The 21,613-nt window shown below is 39.3% G+C and overlaps 1 protein-coding gene across 11 annotated transcripts in view; it reads right to left on the bottom strand.

Moving 5' to 3' along the window:
* tead1b (TEA domain family member 1b) overlaps positions 1-21,613 on the bottom strand; it is a 45,090-nt gene that overhangs the window by 1,639 nt on the left and 21,838 nt on the right. For 2 of the 11 annotated variants that reach the window (XM_047580499.1, XM_047580500.1), the window contains 11 exons: positions 14,452-14,516; positions 12,452-12,667; positions 10,430-10,441; positions 9,416-9,547; positions 9,081-9,127; positions 8,906-8,967; positions 8,580-8,704; positions 7,146-7,319; positions 5,605-5,745; positions 5,353-5,505; positions 233-4,520 (listed from right to left, as the gene is read on the bottom strand). In XM_047580499.1, the coding sequence (XP_047436455.1) occupies positions 4,407-4,520; positions 5,353-5,505; positions 5,605-5,745; positions 7,146-7,319; positions 8,580-8,704; positions 8,906-8,967; positions 9,081-9,127; positions 9,416-9,547; positions 10,430-10,441; positions 12,452-12,667; positions 14,452-14,516 (1,241 nt within the window). In that variant the 3' untranslated portion in view covers positions 233-4,406. Of the gene's footprint in view, positions 1-232; positions 4,521-5,352; positions 5,506-5,604; positions 5,746-7,145; positions 7,320-8,579; positions 8,705-8,905; positions 8,968-9,080; positions 9,128-9,415; positions 9,548-10,429; positions 10,442-12,451; positions 12,668-14,451; positions 14,517-21,613 lie in introns of those variants that run through there. The other 9 variants (XM_047580501.1, XR_007112439.1, XM_047580502.1 and 6 more) reach the window with 9 other exon arrangements.

The raw sequence follows: 21,613 nt of genomic DNA, 5'->3' as shown, positions 1-21,613 counted from the left end.
TTTCATTCAGCAATGTCTCCCTCTAGTGGTGGTTTGTTATTACAGCGGTTGGATGAAATTACATGAGGCACGTTAAAAAAAAAAAAAGAAAAAGAAAAAGGAAGTGACCAGCTCCATCTACTGTTCATCTGAGGTTCATGCGTTTTTGTTTGTGTGTGTGTGGTGATGAAATGCTCAGGTCTGACCTCTCACAGTCACTCATACACTATTATGTTACATACACTATAAAAAGTGAGGAGATATTTTTCGGATTTATTTAACTGCAATATTGCATACATACAAAGTATCTAGAAAGCTACAAAATATCAACTATTGTCAAGAAGGCATCATAATGTTACGGAGCAAAGACAAGACCATATGCAGAACACAGAAACATAGCCGAGCTTCTTTTCTCTCCTTTGCTCCAACACTTTAAGTGTCATGGATATGAAAAGATATCACACATCTGTACCAAGGAAAGCTAAGATAGACTTTTATACAAAGCACCTTTTTACAAAAAAACAAAACAAAACAAAAAAACATCTGCACACAAACCCAAATTTGTGTATGATAGTTATGTGTGAGCTATGTCAAGAATCACTTTAAAGCCACCATCGGAAATGGTTATAAAACAGAAAGGTACCAGTACCTACTCTTCAGAAAAATAAAATAAAAATAACAAGAGCTAAACTGCTGATATGTTTGTAGCATGATTCCTCAACGTGGCTGTTTCTGTGAGTGTGTGTGTCCATTTCCTAGTGAAACGGTCCACCAAACATTCATGCCATTAAAGGCATCAGTCCTGCTGTTTTTAGTGTTAAAATGTCAAAATGTACCAGCAGTGCAGCAGTAACATCATTACCATCTTATTGGGCTTGCAATATACAGACAATGTCATCACAAAACCAAGTATACAAGTACAACAACAAAACAGGAACATCTCACTACATAATCAATAAATGTGAACGGATACATACACAGGGTAAACATAAGAAAAAGCCTATTAAACCTCCACGGTGTCCACTGGACTGTGGCAAAATACTGAATGATTGAACTTTATCTGCTTCCACCAGAGACATTGTCTGCAATTATTTAGAGCTTCTCTGATTAAAATACTCTACATGATTACAATTTTGTAAAGAAACAGTAAATGTTTGAGTAATTACGGTCCTTGCAGTGGAGGTGGTGGCCTTGTGCCCCCGTCCACTGTCCTAAATCTAATTTTAGTTTGTCATGTTTAATGAACTATTATATAAACTTTGACTTTTCCTGTATTTCATTAAGGATTGTGTGTCTGTGGACGCCTCGTTGACATGCCAGCTGTGTCTGCATCACTAAAGGGAACATCGTGAAAGTCTGGTTTTCACTACGTAGAAGTGTGTGGTCCTGGGAAAGAGGGAACCATACTGGATTCCAAAACTCTTTTGAAAAACACTTGAACCTGCAAGTGTGCACTAAACGGACAGCTTCAGTGTTTGAGTTGACATCCTGCGTGCAGTCAGCAGCTGTGCGGTGTCAGATGAAGTCTTTGACCTCAAGCAGAGAAATAGTTTTTCTTTCATAGCTTCTGAAATTAATTTATAATAATAAAAATGAACGTGTGTTTTATTTTAGGGATGCACGGATACCACTTTTTTTTTTATCAAGTACGAGTACTTAGTGTTGTTTTTTGTTTTTTTTTTATGTATGGCCGTAAGAAATGTTGCCGTCATTGCCCTGAATCCTTGTTCTTCATCTGTTTCTTTGGTCAGAAGTCACAGAAAATATTCTCAGAGCTCGTCTCAGCTCGACAAGAGACTGTAGCATCATGCTACATGCTAACAGCATGTAATATGTACTGTTCCAGTGTGTCAGAATGGCTTGCTGGAGCTGTTTCTCATTTAATATGCTGGTTAAGCTGCACCTGAATGCCTTCCAGGCAGAAATAGGCTAAGGTGGAATATTTAAAATATCCAGCTATTTAATATCTGACTGCTATAACACCTGCAAGACCTCTGAGTCAGAAGACTCACTAACAGCCGGCTGGAGGGTATGAGCGACACATGGCGAGCTAGGGAATCAACCTGTGGCCTTGATCGTGTTTTTGGTGTTGCCACGGCGTGAGCACAACTTTTCAGCATGTGCCTCATCTGAAGCAAATCAGCGAATGCACCTGCTATTGCTAAGCTAGTGTTCAAACCCTAAAACTGCTCAGTCAAATCTTTATTAAACGGTTAATCCAATGACAGTATTTGTAGAAACATCAGTGGAGATGAAGGGGACAAATTTCGTGCGGCGGAATGCTGCAGGAAATAATCCCCACATTCATGCAGCAACTGACATCCTGTCCTCAAAGCTGTTTATCCTTAAGAGGTTTTAACAAGTGACTTGCCTTAAAGGAACTATTTTGTTCCTGCTCTTGACGGTTTAGCAGAGAATAGTTTACAGTCTGTTTTACTCTTGTCATTGCCTTTCCTAAAACGATACCATACTGCTGACATTACCGCTCGTCCAATTTAACAGTTTACGTTACATTGCTGTAGAGTGGCACCATGTGTCGGTCGTATCTGAGCTGTTTCACAAACATGGGTACATGGTCACAGTATCGGTGCATCCCTGCTTTATTCACCGCTAACCACCTTTCCCCTGCTGTTGTGACAGTCCTTTAAAAGGCAATGTGGTGATTGGTTTCACGTATGTATCTTCTGTTTTTGGTCTAGCAACATTTAAATTTTAATTTCTGTTTGATGTTTTTTGAAGCTGGAAACTTTGAACCAAAGGCACTTCCTTGCTACCGCGCACGATATGACAAAAAGATCGACTGTATCTCTGTATTTTTGGTCTTCTGCGACAGGAAAGGCAGTCAGTCTGTGTTTATATTACACTCTTAGAAAAAGGCTGATATTTCTGAAACACATTACAGTGTTTGAGAAAAATAACATGTTTCTGAGCTTAAATTTGCAAACTTAATTTAATATAAGTGTACTGCCTCTTAAAAACATCAACAAAAACGGTGTTCCTAGGAGTGTACCAATTTTAGGAAACATAATTTCTCAGATGTGAAAATGTACCATGTAATACATTGGTTAGTTATTTCTGCCAGTTTCATCCACAAAACTGATTGTAAAACAAAGCAAATGATAATGTTACAGTATATTCTAAGGCACTGTACACTTACGCTTTGGCAGATTGTATTGTGTGTGTGTGTGTTTTCTTTAAGCACAATTCAAACACAGGTAGAGATCACAGTTTTAGTGGCATCTTTTGGAGCTCACATACAGCTTTAAGATGTTTAAGGCTCAGGATCAATGGGCCACAGAAACATGTGAACGTAGTGTGACCAAGAAGGCAGCAACACTCTGGCTTGGAATTATTAAACCATGATCCCAGAGGGGGTGGGGGTGGGTGTAAGGGGGGGGACCTCCCGGGGACAAAGCCGCAGCATACTGAACATGGCATGCTGTCTCCAAGTTACTTGTAGTGTCAGGATAATTTAAATTGTAGTTCCAAAACCACAGATCTAACAGAACAAAAGTAACCATCACAGGGACAAGCACCGAAAGGGGAACAAAGTGCTTTTGGGCCAGATAAGTCTGATTAGAGTTGTTTCAGCCGTACTTTAACCTGTGTAGAATCAGCTGTCGCACAGGAAAGACGTTTGCAGCACAGAAATGTGTAACAGGAGTTAAGACTTCCTACATTTATGAATCAGATGCAGGCAAAAAAAAAGTAATATTTTCACAGTGTGTTCATTCTGTTGTTGGTGGCTAAGACTCGGAGTGCTTCAACAGGGATACACATATGACTGAAAGCGGAGTTGTTGTCCTATATATTTCTTTTTTTTTTTTTTTTAAAGAAATAGTCCTTTTTCTTTATTCTCAACTACCTGCATCCAGCTCTACGTGTATATATAAATATATATATGTATATGTGCACACGTATATATACACACACACATATATAATTATAGTGTTATTAGTTTCTTTGGGAAATCTATTGGCTGTGGGTGCGTGTCTGTATATCTACAGTATGAATGTTCACAAATGATAAAGTACAGACATACAGAACACCCTCAAACATGTTACACAGACCACACCAGGCTGCCCATAGAAAAGACCAGCATCCGTTTTTTTCTACATAACAAATAAGAGGACAACATATAGTTTTCCATTTACCAAATAAATCTAAACTCTGTAAGAACGGCCACATGTATACCCAACAGAGACGCATTTAAAATGAGAATTCCCATATTTAAACATAAGACAACTGTACCGCAATTCACAGCTGCAGTCAAATAACAAACACTTATATTAAAACAGATTCAGAACTGAATTCACCCAATACCTTGACCAAAGAGCATCTGCAGGTATGACTTTCTTGTAGAGGCACTGCCACTTGTTTTGAGGTTGATAAGTCTATGAAAAGAAGAGAGAGCACTTGGGGGCCATTCATTCCTTTACCAGTCTGTAGATGTGATGCTGGGCGCCGTGCTCACTGTTTGAAACCTCAAACACACACGCCATACATAGCAACGTCTCCTGGGTGTCCCTATTCGTCACCACCTGCAAGGGAGAGCACAGTCACTGTCTAGTAGAGAAGTACTCTGTGTAATCTTTAGGAATGAAACCCGGAAAAAGGGCTGAGTATGATTAAAACAAAGCATGTGGTGTCAGATAAGCATCACTGTTTTACATATTAATGTATTATTAATGTGGCAAATGTACAAGCCACAGTTATACAAATACTAGAAAAGCTCAGTAAATCTGGCTCTGACTCCCCTGATAAGGGCCCTAGTGTCTGATTTCTGTCGTTTTTTATGAAAACATAAACTTCAATCAACAGGCACATTTAGTTTAAAAAATTAGAAAGCTACTTCACAAACGAGCAAACAAACAACAAAACCTTGAGGAGCCCGTGCACATACCCACCACAAATAAATGATCTACCATTTCTAAAAGCATATTGATACTTTTGAGAAGTGACTCTTAAGATAAAACAAAATTCTGTTGGCAAAACGATCCCTGGTGGCTTTTTTTGTGCACACCCCAAATAATGGCTGTGTGTCGGCCTTTTAGTTATTTTTTGCCCTCTCAGCAGTGCTGAGCTACACTTTAAGACCCCATGTGATGGCTAATAACAGGGGTTCCTGGTCTTTCTTATCCTCCCTTTCCCCTGCAGATAATGAGGCTCCTCACACTGTGTTTCATCCCCTGTGGAATGAAAGGAATGTGAGACCGGCAAGAAGAACTCATCCCAAGACCCAGTCAAACCCTCCCAGCCGGAGCCACCGACACATCCTGACAGCAGAGAAGAAGAAGAAGAAGAAGAAGAAGGGGAAGAAGAATGAGAGTCCTGGAGAGGGACATCGCCCACTCAGGTCAGTGAGGTGATTACCAATAAGATAGTGAAGTTCTCCAGCACACTGTTCATCATATATTTCTCAGGCAAATGTTTTAGCTTATGGATGAAGTTGATCATGTATTCACACATGGGAGACCGGCTTATCCGGTAGACAAAGCGTCCATTCTCAAACCGCGAATATTCCGTCTGAGGAAGAAGAGAAAAAGAATAATGTTCAGGGATGGCTTTTGTCATTCAGATTTCAGCCACTGTTCTGATCCTCAAGATGGGAAAATAAGTACGTACCTCGACTTTCTCCACCACCTGCTTGCCAAAGGAGCAAACCTTTGTTGAGCATGTAATGGTCATGTTCTCTGAACTTTCGTACTGACTCGCCACTCCATAGAAAGATTCATTATCATCCTGAATGTTGCAGTTCAAGTCAGCCTGAGGAGAAAACACCACGTAGAAATAAACATTAGGGTCCCATTTAAAGAAATACTATTGCTTTTGAACAGACATGTAGTTAATAGAGTGCATTAAAGGCAAAAAAAACCCCACAAGAAATATAAAAATAGCCGTCAACAGTCACAGACACATCATCACCTTCTGAACTGTTATGGCAACGCTGGTAGCAGATATCTTATTTGCAGATACAGAGAAACACTGACAGTCATGAAGAATAATGTTTTTGTCCAGTAACGGGAAGAAAGATTTATTATTTTAGCTCCGTTTTTGGTCTCTACCAGCTACTGAGGAAGACATTTCTCTCCTTAGCAGCTAATCGATCCACTGTGTTCAACCACTGTGTCTGCTTGGGAAGCTGCAGACATGGAAGACTGTCTCCGGGATTATCACCGCAAGCCTCACATCGTTTTCAGATTTTAATTAGATTATTTGTTTTTCTCATAAAAATAGAAATTGTGACCTGTCAAAATGTAACGGGATTTAAAAAGGTGTTTCTTTCCAAGCATTCCTGTTAGTGTAAAACTGTTCAGTATTTTTATTTTATTATAAACTGAAATAAGCAGCACAGCATAAGAATTAGAATAATTGTTAGAGTTAGTATCTTACAAGGTAACACAGCAGACATCGGTCTGGTCTCAGAGCTGTTGAGATAATCTGTGTACGTTGCACATTAAATTAGGAGATCTCAGCCATATCTGAATAAGCATGTTAATGTGCCCATATTGGAAAGAAGACTCTAAATAGGATTAAATGAAGTTACGTTAAAGGACTGATTTACAAGGTTGAACGGGTCTGCTCCTGGAGGGCAGCCTCTCTGTGCCCTGAACATCCTGTTCATTATGGACACAAAAAGACGAGACATCCTCCTACAACATTCTCCTCCTTCATTAAGCAAAGCAGTTATACATTCATTATTGTGCAGATTCCGTCTTTCATTTGAAATTTAGATTTGTCGGTCACTTCAAAAGGAATTTGAGGGGACTTGGTCCAAGTGCATACGGCCCTACTTTGTTGGCAGCCGCTAGTTAGCATTTTGCATCAGTGAGGAAATACATGCAATGTTTAAACAGCCATTAGGAGTGCAACCAGGTCACTCCATTGTTTAGAGATATTACACTGAATTAGCGAGTGCTTTGATCAAAAGCTCTCCTGCTATGCAAGTCCAAATATAGCAGAGTGCATTCTGCAAACATTAAGAGAGCAATCTTCTCTATGTAGACTGATTACACCCAATCACTAAGCACAAACCTGAACACACTGTTACTGAACAGGATTCTACCGTCAAACATTTCACAATATGCACCAGGGCATGATGATATTAAAACGGATGCATGGAAAACATAATGAATCTTTATCAGTGTGACTGATTAATTACTCACCCAGAATTTTATGAGGAAGAAGGAATTCTGGGGGCCTTTTCCGTACAGCTCCTTCAGTCCTCCTTTCTTTTCAGGAAATTTGTCATAAATCTGACGAATGTCCACCGACTCCAGCAGGGCATCACTGTAAGAATGGTTTGTCTGCCCGATATGCACAAATAGGTGCTTGTTGTACTGGAAGAGAGAATAAATTAGTAAAAGAATTGTATTTTAAAAGAGGTGTTTGAGGGTGCAAATTTAGTTTCAGAAAATTAAAATACAGTCCTATCCTGTCGGAGTTCAGTGATTGTAAACATGAAATAAAATAATCTGTAACAGTACTCTGCACATCACTATCCAGAAAGTAATCAGCACACAAAGGTTTAACTGAAGCCAAATAAGCCAGTTCTGACAAATTACCACTTTCTTATTATGGTGGCTGGCAGGATTAGATTGGGAACAATACACAGTGATGATGAGAAATAACCCTCTGCAACATGGCTTTTTGTGTGTCTGTCTGAATGGTTTTAAGTAACTTTTCTATTTTATTATCTACAAATTAGGTAATAACATTCTGCTCCATGAAAGCCAAAAGTGAATTCGTTATAAACAAAGCATGCTCTACCCAAATTCTATAAACTTAAAATACCACAAATTCTGACTGAAATAGATCAATCTCGAGCCTTAAATAAGGCAAAACCACCATATAATCATTTATCTCACAAGCTTCACTCACATAAAAAAACACTGTCACTGCATCAAAGGCCACTAGAATCAAACTAAAATGTAGGATGAGAACAAAATTTAGGTTTGTTCTATTTCTTCCATTTTTAAAAGAGATTTTTTTGGTCCAGTTTTAAAGTGGATGAAAATCGGACGCATTATGCACAGTCCAAAGCAAATAAAGAGAAGCGGCCAATGAGAGAAACATTTTTAGATATTGGTTGCCCTTGTTGTGGCCGAATGAAACGCTGTCATGTGGTGCTGCACTTCAGTTTAAAAGCTCATAGAGCAGCCTCTCCAGCAGCATGTAGCTTTTAGGGCAAATGCAACAATTTCAAATCGTACGCTGCACATAAGATTAATGGCTGTTGTCATTCAATATCAATCCCAAAAGTGCACAAGAAAATGTAGGCAAATATTAAATTGCTAAGGGAGACATTAAAAAGGAATCGGAGAACGTTTAGAGGTTCTGCATATTGTGGCATGGATTTAGATTTAGCATGCCTTTCAAGGAGACGATTAATACACAGTTGTTTCTGCACGTTTGTGTGCTGTGTGTTGCTACAGGCCAGGATTGGCCCCTCTCAGCTTGGTTTGGCCTCCTCTCAGTTGACACTTTGCCTGGGAAAACGTCCCAGTGTATTCATAGAGGAAAAGACTGCATGATAAGAGGTGGGAATGAACGCTGTGCGATAGTGGGATCTCTTGATTTGAGTATAATGCTCTGCTCACCGAATCTGGATCTCTCTGTTGCTCTAGGAAAGCGGAGAACTCCACCAGTCGGAGTTTGGATGTACCGATGGAGCGGCCCTGCCACGCTGGTGCTGTGGGCGCTGGAGCCGTTGTGGGCTCATAACCTACAGGAAAATCACAACAATGAAAGAATGGGTTGAACTTTAACAACACTGTGACTAATAATTCTTATGTTATATCGTCCACATATTGGCAGACCTGCATACGCAAATTCACTAAAACCTTTACAGAAGAATCTCCCAGTGTTAAAAAGAGTAAAAGTTGAGTTTTGAACATCCATTTTTTTTAATTAGGTAAATTCTCACTTGATATGGCTGTTGTGACTGCAGGCTGGATGGGATATGGTTGCTGGGTGAAAGGCTTAATGCTGAAACACAAAAAGAGCAGCAGTCAGTAGAAAAACAAAACAAGGGACAACCAAGCATTTTAGTTTGGTTTTTCATGCAAAATAGGCTCAAATCAGTGAAGTATGATACTCACTCTTGTGAGGATCCTGGCTGACCAGCTGATATCATCCCCTGCCACAGCTAGAGAATTAGATATATAAATAGACAACAAAGAACGGACAACAAAGAACATCCAATTGTGAGCAGCTGTTAGCGACAAGATCAAAATGGCTCTTAGTTCATTGTTCAGTGAATGTAGTTATCTTGACTACCACTCCTTTTGATTGTGTGCTTATCTGATAGGGGCAGTTGTGCAAAGCTGTGGTGTGTAATGTGATTTGGCCGGGTGTCGGTGTGGTTGGCCCTACTGCTGCCCTGGGTGAAGCTGGACAAGATGGATCAATAGTGGGGTGCCGGCAAGGCTCTTACCCCTGCTCCAGGGAAGGCTGGACGAGGGATGCCTGGCAGGCCGAGCTTGTTGTGAATAGCCGTGGCAGAGACTATCTGAGCCGAGGACATGGAGGCCATGCTCTGGAGGGCTTTGTCCTTCACGGCTTGGTCCTTTTAACAGCAGTTACAAAAGGCTTAGCGCTCACACACAGGGGAGAGGAGGGGCATGTTGCAGAGGTAGCAGCGACCAGACTCTAAACAGCACACTGAAAGCACCACTGACCCCTCACAACAGTAAACAGCAAGCAGGTTAAAAGAAGCGACGTCGGCAGTGCTGCGCTAAGTGTAGGCTTTTTTGAAAGTATGTGTTAAACAATGACAGCTGAGTTCCGACATACCATGGCCAGCAGTGGCATGCGCTCAAATGAAAGTTTGCTTGTTGACTAATCTACCACTAAAACACTTTAAAAACTCACAGACAACCTATCAAGGCTGTCATGGTCCATATTTGAAAAAAAAACAAAAAAACATCACAAAGAATTTCATAAATACAACTGAAGGACACAAATCCTACTTGGGAGTGTTTTGCGACTCCAGACAGTTGCTTTTGTTTAATGTTTGGTCAAGAGATTTTTAAAATGATCCTTACATATCTACACTTATTATTAAATTCCCAGCATTACAGAGAAAGTCTGAGCGCTGGAGATTGCAGGATATTTTAGACGCAATCCTTTCTGAAATAACGCCATAAATGCCGTAGCCGTGTACACACCTGGTGCAACCCATACACACTAACAAACTCATGCAGATTCACTGGTGGCAGAAGCTACAGGTAAGCATGCTGGCAGAAGATGCTGCTGGGGCAGAGTCCAGCTACAGTGTGCTCATGGTACGGTGACAAAAAGAGACACGGAAAACACTGGGAAGCAGCTATCGTGTCACTATGACAGGAGCACAAATGCAAAAAAACAAAAAAAACAAAAAAAAACAGCAGGAGGAGGAAGCAGGCCCTAATAAAAGCAGACACAGGATTAAAACAAAATAAATACTTACCATACTTGTAACCTAAGTGTAAACACAAAGGATTTCATTGTAAATTTGCAATACAGCTACTGTACATAATTTAAGTCTGAGCTATGTGTAAAAAAACCTCTGCATTACAGCTTCAAACATCAGTTAGAAATCAATCTAAAATAATTGAAGAACGCCTCGTCTTCATGCACAGATGAGAAATGATCACTTACAGACAAAGAATTATGAAATTTGTATTTACAAATTATTCTTGGTCTCCGAGACGAAAGTCTTGCTCTCTATAATTTTCACAATTTGATCAGTAGTCATCATTTGAGACAAAACAACAGAACAAGCACGACGTAATGACCGTAATTTTTCTAAAGCGCCACAGACAGGATCAGAAACAGCAGGTTTCGCTGCCCCTCAGAATGAAGGGCACACTTGTATGTCTCTTTGCCACTGAACTCTAATTTGCTTTAAATGAGAAAAGACAGAGATTCATACAAAAGCTGTCTGTTTTTCTTCAGACAGCCGCCTGTGCCCCTGAAAGACCAGGCATTCATGTGGCTAGCTGCCTGTCTGACGGTCTCTCAGCACACACACACACACACACACACACACACACACACACACACACACAGATTAATGAGGGGTCATTAATTCGTGTTGAATACTAGGAGTGGAGCAAAGTGTGAAAGTCAAAATGTATAGTCAGCTCCCAAGAAAAGCAGAAAATGGCACATGGGTGGAGTGTCCTTTGATATACAAGCATTACTACATAAAATACCTCAAATTACAGGTCAGTATTATTCAAGATTACTTCTTTCACAATGCTCTTCTCCCATTTTAATCTGCCATTCTGAGACACTTTCTTCGGTAATTTTAACAGATTTCACTTTTTCTGAAATAACTGACAAGAACGCTCTGAAATGACGACATCTGAACTGGGAGGAAAGCGACTGACAGCCAGCGCATTGTGAGAGCCTGGAGTTATCAACAGATTGAAGGGAGAACAAGAAAAGCAGAGAGGGCATTTCAGAAACAGCCAGCTTCACGGTTATTCTCTGCTCTGAATGTGCACCACTGAGCCTTTGACAGCAGGGAAAAGTTGGGTTACACTGTCAAAGGAGGTAGAGATGTAATCTCCTCTTCATTTTTTTTAAACACAGACCCCCCCTTGCCATGCCCCCTCTTTTTTTTTTTTTGTAAAGTCTGCTTAGTAAGACATGTAAGTAGACCTTCAGCTCTCAGCCACTCACCAACAGCCAATGCCAGCATGCCCCCTGACATGTGCACAACATTTGGTTTTATCAAAACCTTTACAAATGGACACATTGTAAAAGTTAGAGCCCGGCCAGTAATGTGTCCTGTGTGTTATTGGAACTTGGATTAACTACTTATACGTCAGCCAATAAGAAATGACAAAATAGCACATTTTTGACATTATTAGCAAACTCATCCTTACATGGTGCTTTTAAATGTTGAATCTGTCCTCTACATTTATCCTGAAATGATTTACGATGAACTTGTGTGCAGACGTTCATGTTCCACAAAATTCTGAATTCTCCAAATCCTTCACTTTTCTCTTTTTTTTGTGGTTTAGAATCAATACAATGTTATGTCTACATATTTTTATACCTTGTGTATTTTGTATTTATCGGCCCTCCTTATCAACCTCAAAAATCCAGTGTTGGTGAGCCTCTTGAATAATTCAAAAACTTACCGCATAAATAATAATGTATTTTCTTTATGAGTTTGAATTGAAATAAATGTGTTTCTATAGTATTTTTAGACATAGCCATGGATGTGATGTGCAGCTGCTCTCATAGCAAAGGAAAAGTGAATAAATGTAGATATGAAGATGACTGGAAGTACCCATGTCGGCGTATGGGTGAGAGATAACTGAAAGGGTGAGGGGGGGTTAGAAAATATGAACGAGCTACATTCAGCAGGATTTGGGTTAGAGGGAACCAGAGCACCAAGCATTCACTCTGTCACCACAGGAAACAGGAAGTTAAGACGCACAGCAACCAACAAGCCCAAAAGCAGAAAAGCGCATACCTTTAGCTTGGAATGAAACTCACGAGATTTCCTTCTGGCAAGAACCTGAATGTGACTAGACACCTGCGGGGTAGGGGAGGGGAGGAAAACAAAGGAAGAGCCTGTAACCATGGCAATGAAAAGCCCCCTGCAACTGGGCAAAGCCAGACGTACCTTAATGGCAGCTTGGATTTCTCGAACTTTCTTTCTTGCTAAGACCTGTATGTGACTAGACACCTCCATTAAAAAAGAGAAAAGGGAAAATAAAAAAAACAAGAAAACCAAAAAAGTACAAAGTGGATTACACATTTATTTCTTTGTTGGAAAATACTTCAGGGAGATAAGGTGCATGACAGAAGCATCTCCAAACCACACACCAAGCTAACAGCCAGTAAAGCGTTATGCTGTGTGTTGTCGTCACTTAAGTGAACTGATTAAGGAGGATGCAGGCCCCTTTAGCACACATTAAGAGTACACAGATGTGTTCTGCTGTGTGCTGAATGAAAATTGGCTGGTCTAGTATCCTTAAGGGAACCAGGCAAGGTATTTCTACAGCCAACTTCAACTCTCACATTCATACAGTTTAAAAAATGATTTTATATTCTCAGATGAAACATTCACCAGTACAAGTAGCAGTTGGAAAGAGAAGTAGTTTGTGTTGATTATGGATTTGAGAAGTACATTTATCTCTCAAAAGGGGAGATACAGTTCACATCCAAGGTGAGTATTCTAGCACAAATGGAGTGATTTATTATGAATATTTTGGAGCTAAATATTTACACTATTCAAAATCTTGTTCTTTGGGTTTGTGCTTTTACTAGAGCTGAAACCTTTGTAAATTAAACAACCACAAGAAAATGAATCAGCAACCTCGTCTTTCATAATTCTTAAAGCAAATATGCACCAGCTTCTTCGATGCAATGATTTAAGTCAAGTTCAACATATTTTCCAGTGGATTATCTCAACCTTCATTGCGGCACTGAGTGGTCTTGCTTTGTGCTCAGATATTCTATCCAGTTCACCGTTGTAGAAGAAATAACATTTGAGAAGCTGCAATTTCTCCGTTAAATATGGAAATTCTCCAGATTGATCTCCAGATCTGAATTTATTAATCATTTAATCAAATACATACTGGACATGTTATGCATTTACAAGTAACAACAGGATCAGATGTGTTTCCTGGTACTCCTGTAGGTAAACAACTCTCTTCCTCTCTCTCCGTCTGCTTCTGTCCACCAGACTGATCAATTCACACACACTGATCGAATGTTACTGTACACCTTGGCTTGTTTATCACTGTCATTCAAGTCGATGGTCATACAGGGAATTTCCTGTTTAGAAGGAAGATCAGTAGCCTTCAGACTGTTACTAAAGCACACCACAGCTATTCAATATCAAGTCATTTGAATACAACAATCAAGTGTGTCTCTTCATTTATTTCAGTACTTCAGTCTGTGGGATACTGTACATATAGGAGAACGACTAAGAAGCATTTTAAATGATTTCTGTTTTATGTACATGGCATACAGCACTCTTTGCACTTTGATTAGAAAGTCTGTACACATTAATAATGACTTCTACTTTGATGAAGTGCCCAGCCTCCATTTAGTCATTAGAGTTTCTCTCAAAAGTTCCTTTCCACAGTAATTACTCTTGCATTCACTGTATACAACATCTTTGTTGTAGACAGTGGAAGAATGCATTTTAATTTCAAAGCTGGCACCAAAGCTTTTAAAAGGAGGACTTGTTTTTTGGTGCCATCCAAACCTACTACAGCTACAGTTCTATATGTGGTTATTAGTGCAAGGAGGAGTGATAAATTTGGGAATATCCGAATCGAGGCACACCTGTTCATGCAACAGTGACAGGGGACTTGTCACCAACAGAAGTCTCCTCGACAGCTTAGCATTGTCTTATCTCTGTCTTGCTTTGTGTGCCTCTTGCAGGTACAAAGGCAACACATTCAGATTTGACACTCCTCCGACACTTATGCAACGGGGACGTCTTCTCTCCTGTCTCACCTGCTTCCGGGTCCTCGTCTTCCCCGTCCGAAGCTTGATGTATCTGGCTATCAGCTCATTTCGACCTGGATGAAACATGAAAATGGAGAGAAAACAATGAAAAAAAACAAAAAACAAAACAATGAAAAATAGTCTTGAGGCAAAGTAAGAAAATGTCAAGTGTTTGAAGAACACAGAAAGCTCAGTGTTCAGCAGTTTCACTCTCTGAATCTTCAGTGTGATCACTGTATTCTGCAGACTTATTGTTTCTGGAGTTATTGTTTTATATATATATATATATTTATAAAATCAACAAACACAAGAAGTGCATTTGAATTAAGGTTTTACAACAAACCAGACCCTGCAACATCCACCACAAACAAACAAAACATGACATTAGAGTTTGCAAGTGCAATCTGTGTTTTTATTTTAAAACGTGCCCACGGGGATGCTTGTGCATTCTTTATACAATAGGGTCAAATTTAGTGATGTTATACTGTTTTCTACTTTTGTTTTTTTACATAACCATATATACTGTGAAAAGTAAAAATGTAAATATATAGCTTTGTTCAAAGCTGATAATTACAAATTGTCTGGGACATAATTTGATACTGACTGCATGCAAATAAGAAGATATGAACATCTAAACAAACCAGATCCAGTTCTCCATATGACAACAGAACAACCTTTCAAAATGAATCTAATTCAATTTTATTCTCTTCAAAGCCTGATGCTTTGAAAGGAAACGGACCTGGCTGTACAAGCTATTACAAAAAATAATGGCAACTGAATATATTGAGTTTAAAACAGTGCAGCTCTGACTAAATTATAATTAAAGCATAGCTTTGTAGAGATTTCCAATTAACAACAGCCCCAAACATTCTTCTGCCCTCAGCTCTGCTCTAATTGCTGTAGCAATGCACATGACCCCTGCTTAGCCCTTTCATATGGTAATAACATGCCGCCAACCAAAACTATTACACAAATTATAGGTAAGGAGGCACTCTAATTATGTGTCCAGCTGTAGCCAACCAATGCCATGGATCTGCTCTGCTCCTCTATGAAATTCACCAAACCCTCAATATAATGAAACATTTTTCTACCTTTACTTCATTATTAATTAAATGCCCTACTCTTGCAATGGCCCAACGGAACTGCACAATAGCGCACATGTGCTAATAAGCCGTAACTTAGGGGATCGGGAGGAAAGGCATTTTCAATCAGTGACAACACACCAGGCATCACGGAATGTGAGACACTGCGAGAGTGAACCTCAGATGCATAAATGTGGAGAACACAGCGCCCAGTGTCTAGTTAAGGATGCTCCTCTATTTGTGCGTTGTTTGTCCAACATAAACATAAAGTAGTAGCTGGGTTTAGGAGCTTGAATTAAAACCCCCCGAGATCCATGATACCCATATAGAGGGGCTGCAACTAATGGTCAATCTAAAAATAATTTTCTCAATTAACCTTTGGCTCCATGAGATCTCAGAAAATCTTACATTATGTGTCTTAGTTATTTTCTTTTTACACAGAAAAAAAAACTATGCCTAAAAATGTAACAGCAAAGAGTGACTATCAAATTGATATGACCATCTTCACTGTTATATTTGGAGACTGATGAATGAATCGAATTATTTCCGCTCACTGGTAATACTTTCAAAAATATCCTTTGTATTTATTTTACTGGGGGAAAAAAATGTCTCCTGACAACCGATTTTTTATGCTTCGCACCGTTGCAGTAAAAAGTAAAGACTTAGTGTTAAAGCTCTTGGAGCCATAGTAAAAATACTGTATACAATCTGAAATCTGTGATGCTTAAAACACCTGAGTGCCACATCTAAACATTTTGTTGTGTAACAGAGAGGGGAGGGCGGAGGTTTGATGTTAACATGTAGTACACTGGTTAACCCTGAAGCCCTTTTTCACACTGAACATTTACGCAAGGCCAGTCTCAGTGAACCCGGTCATGTGACCTCACACTACAAATAAACAACATCTGGGGATTTACACTTCCAGCCTGTCCGGTGTGCCTGCAGTGTAAACTTTAACAGATGAAGCGGGGACCTGCACCATTTTCAATAATTCACACACTGTGGAAACACAACATGACAATACAGGCATTCATGCAAACTCCTGATTCCTAGATCAAAGCACACAAATGGCCAGCTGAAAGCTTGCTTACTGTTGAATAATTCATTCTTTTCACCAGGCTGGAAAAAAGCTCAGTGGGTCCTGGCTAGCCTGCATTCTTTTATTTTTTTTTTTTCTAGCCTGTGTTTGTGCTGCTGAACAACAATTGTTGAAAAAAAAAAAAAAAAAAAAAAATGTGACTGTCCACATGAAGGACAAAAATGTTTTAGACACAGCTCGGCGTTTTCCACCAGAAATTCATGTGGTGAAAACATTTCCACGAACTTACAAAGAAATTAGCTTTCATGAAGCTTTCAATGAAGAGGAAATATTAGAAATCTGAAAAGTTGGCCTTATTGAGGGTTGTGAATATGTGGATTTATGATTTACAACACTAACCCTAAATACCAACTTTGATTTGACCTCATATTCAAGACTAAAAAAAAAACCTTATAATTAAACCAAGTGTTTGACTGAAGTCTTTTTATGTTATGTATGTCATTTTTACAACGTTCCTCCTTGATTCTGTGGCACCAGTAGCGTTCATCATGAGGAGTGTGAAAGATACTTTACTAAACACTAAGTAATGTAGCTTTCACTTGTGATGAACACTCCTGGCAGCACTTAAATGTGCACTCAATGAATTTATTTAACGTCAAATAAACAATGCGCTCTGTATTATTTACCATATGAAAACGTTTTAACGGACAGTCAAATGGAAAGAGTAATAATACAAAAGACATGAGTACATTCGAAATAGGTGCATTTTCAGTACATCAGTGATAATATGTTTGTAGTTCACTGGAAAACATCAGAGCTAAGAGCTAGCGTTTTGCTTTGAGGGCTTTTTCAAAAATGCCCCTTGTCTGTTCAAAACGTTTTCTCACTATTAGTTCTGAAAGTCCATCCTGGAGGGTTAAGCAGAGTTTGCGTAGTAGAGCCTGGGGATGGCTGAGAAAATTAACTCTTTGTGGGTTGATCCTGTCACTCAAGCAGCAGGAAAAGGATTAACTGTTTCTAGTGTTACCCCGAGCAGATTTCTTCTGTTCAGCAGCTGGAGGAGCTCTCCACCTGGCCACAGCGAACGCTCTCTCTGAATCTCAATGACTCTGGAGGATCTGCAACATATGAATGGCACTCCAGCGGCAGCCACACAAAGAGATGGTGGCTGAACTTTCTCTAGACCGTCCCCAAGTAGCTGATTTCCCATTCATTCAGAAATCCAATTTGGGCTTCAGCATCCTCTCTCCAAAAAACCTACCACAGACTTCTTCTGTTGTGAATAACAATGAGTGTGTTGTCACAGTCCACTGTGGACCAACCTCAGAGATCCCACACCCTATAATAACTCCCATAAAACCAACACGTTCTAAATCAATAACTGATGACTTGAGCTTCACATGCAACACGTCATAAGGACTTGTGCTGATTTACTTTTTGCATCTATTTCTGTCCAAACTTAAAATCTGTCTCCTCCTTTATGTCCATTGGAAGCAGACTGATAATTATCTGATTGTCCTGTGATCAACAATTTTGAAACAGGGAATCATGGCAACAGCAAAAGATTAAGATCCTGTTTGAGATTGAAACTCTAACGGTGAAATACACCAACCAACTATGCACTGTGACTGCTTATCACACATGACAGACGACCATCTTTCTACATTTTTAGAGCTCGGGCTGATTTTTCATTCCCAATTCTGGGTTATTCAAAACAACCAAAATCAAGGTTTATGGAATTATCCCACGAGGAATATAAGCCATCCAAAACATGATAAATTAGGTTTGTCCAATTGACTTTATTTCTGTTTCACTACCCACTCTGGTCAAAACCAGAGAAAAAAATATTACAATTATCTTATAAATGTGTGCCTTAGTGTAGTTATGTATAAAATGCATTTATACACTCCAACTGTGGAACAGCCGTGTTGGAGCATTAGTCACTTCAGCTGTGAGAGCTATTGGAACCACTACAGGGCTTCTCGTTACATTGTTACATTATTTCATCGTTTTTACCGCAATTCCCTCCATCACTCTGTTAATGTTAAGAGCCTCATAATAGAACAGAAATATGCTGAGATGTCCCAGTAAAGAAACAACAAGTTTATAAACACGTTTTAGGTTTACAGTGCATTTCTATTTAATTGAGGTTTCTCTCCATGAAGGAATTGGTACCCCCTGGCATTCCTACGGTGGATGACAAGCTGTGTGAGTGTTGAATATCAGTTTAAAAATGTTGAGTTTAGACAGAAGCCTTCGGTCTTCGGTTAGACGGACGGACACCAAAACCTGACCTTTACGGATGATGAATTAGATGGCTGAGAATGCTCTGTTATCAAACTATTGTAGCTGGACTGGAAATATTTTAAGGCCCTTGCACCCTGTTTACTTCACCAGACTCTTACTATAGGCCCCAGATGAACACATTCTTTCATTCTTACATATTTTTTTTGTCTCAGCTCATCTCAACAATTGGATGAGGGCTGGCAGCAGTTGATAAAAACAGTATGTCACATACTTTTGTACACCCAATAAGCAACATGATGTTAAAGAGAAATACTTGAGATTTTAAGACAGATTTTTCAAGGCTTTAACAACATGTGGTGTAAAAGTATGTCAGGTTATAAAATACTTAAAATACCAACAACTGAGCACTAACAAACAGTTTTAACAATCAATTAATCAATTCTATAATTCGTTAAAATATTTTCATGTCTTGTTTTCTTCGTAGACATATAGATTCATGCAAGTTACCATCATATAAGGGGAAAAACAGCCAATTAATGCTACGTTATTATGTCATTTCATTTCTATTAAAGTCATTTGCAAAGCTCTTTAAAATCACATTTGGAGTATAGTGATTGCAGTGCTCATGCTTTTACTGACATTAAAGTATATATGTATTTGTTTCAAACATCTTGGCTATTGAGACATCTTAAAGAATAATCTCTATTACAATGATCTCACATTTACCACATGCATGTACCAGTATAATTAACATAATCAAGCTTTAATCCTGTGATCTTCAGCTTTCATTTCAAAGAGGGTGAATGTTTAACTTTTCACTTTGGTCATGAAAACGGGATTAATAAAATAAGTACAGGATAAAAATAATTACCAGTCATTTCCATACTGCTTATACTGCTTTCTTTTTCATATTTCACCTGAATTTTCATGATAAATGTACAATGGTAACCATTGCACAGCAATGTTAAATCTCCACTGTCACGGAAACACAAAGGCCTGTCAGTGAATTCACTACCAAGGTCTTTATGAACCTGTGTAGCATAAATACTGGAGCTAATTTAAGCAATGGCATATTAAACTGTTTAACTGGCTGGTTGCATCCTTACAGCAGCAAGAACAATAGTTCATTGCTCTGCTTCAGATTTTTTTTTTCCTCTTTCCTCTTTATAAAAGCATCCATTTCCTGGAACAGCGTTTTTTTTCCCTCTAATGCAGCACAACCACAGTCACATCTGGTCCAGCACTCTGCCATGAGTGAGCGCCGGGCCTGGCTGGGAACCAGTCGGCAGATTGCCTACATGTGTGTGGCTTCTACCATTTGAGTTTCTCTGTGCGGAGCCTGACGGGGCAGCTTCAGAGAACAGAGTTGTTGCCCTTCAGCACATTACGAATTTAAGTCATTATGTTCAATTCTTCATTTTTTAATCAACAAGTATTACAATATTACTAAATACAGTCAGTCAATACTGTAAAATATTAATAAAACATGTTTCACTTTACAAAGCCATTCCACAAAATAAACTTAAAATGTCGATTTTTTTTTAATAGATTTGATGGCTCCATCTTTTCAGGTAGGGAGAAACTGCCACTTTTACATTAAAACACTGGTCTAAAGTGACTATTTTGGGGCTTTTGACTGATAGTCGGCTTTGTAATATTCTTTTATTTAAACAAACATTTGATTCACTCTGTTTTTTTGTCAGTTAGTTATGTAGACCACAACCCAGTGGTTTTTGTTTCTCTGTGTGTGTGTGTGCATGTGTGCGGCGGGCCAGCACAATGGCCCCAGCTTTCCTGTCATCCGTGATAGATGACTCAAGGGTCTCAGGCAGACATTAGCATCACAATAGACTAAACCAACAATATGAAGGCATCCGTCCCAGGTTTTGGGAAAAGGAGGCAGGGGCAGGGCAGCCTTTTACTAGAAATATCAATGGGAAACCACTGCCTGCCAAGTGAAGGGGAACCTGTGACTTGCGGCTTCAAAGAAAAAATTGACAGTGTCCTTTTTGGAGGGAAACAGCATGCTATCAGTTTAGCATTATGTTAGCCCTGGCTAAGAGGTCAAATGCTCTGATGGCGACCTGTGTGAGCAATAATCTTGTGAGAATAAAGCACGCCGATATGGAGAGAACACAATATGTCAGTTGTGTAAGCGTAAACAATCACAACTAAACATGAAATGACCCTGCAGGTGTTTCCTGAAGAAAGTGTAGCTGCAACATTTACCAGACTTTTCAGTCCGTTTGGTAACAATCCAGGTTATACTTCCAGAGTATTGAAGTTCCTTCAACGATGTGTTGTGGAAGTCAAAAGATAATGGCTTGTTGCAAGCGCTTTAACTCACTGTATTGTTGCTTCCTTGCACTGGAAGTGTGGGTCCATAAGAAAGACTTCAAGGCCAGACGTTGTATGTGTGACGCCACAATGATCACAAACACTACTCCTATTCTCAGATACACAATAGCAATCCCTCCTCCAACAAACTCATACGCTCTGACACACAGACAAACCAACCCAATGCCTGTGGGCTAGAACGGAAATCTTCTTATAAACTGGCTCTGCACGTTGGATTCAGTTGATAACTGTGTAAACATAATAACCAGGAAGTAAATAGTTCACAAATAAATCTATCTTTTTATTGTTTTACTATGTGTGATGTCATTTTACGCTTTCTTAATTGTGTGGAAGGTGATTATTATGGCAATCTTTTTTTAACATAATCTAATTTACACATAGTAGTTGTTTTATGTCCCATAAAACTCTCTCAGGCTTGTTTTTTTTGAGTTCTGGCCTCACATGT

Source organism: Mugil cephalus, chromosome 3, assembly GCF_022458985.1.
Source record: "Mugil cephalus isolate CIBA_MC_2020 chromosome 3, CIBA_Mcephalus_1.1, whole genome shotgun sequence".
Taxonomy (NCBI): domain Eukaryota; kingdom Metazoa; phylum Chordata; class Actinopteri; order Mugiliformes; family Mugilidae; genus Mugil; species Mugil cephalus.
The sequence above is the reverse complement of the archived record's forward strand: the minus strand, read 5'-3'. Positions and strand labels throughout refer to the sequence as shown.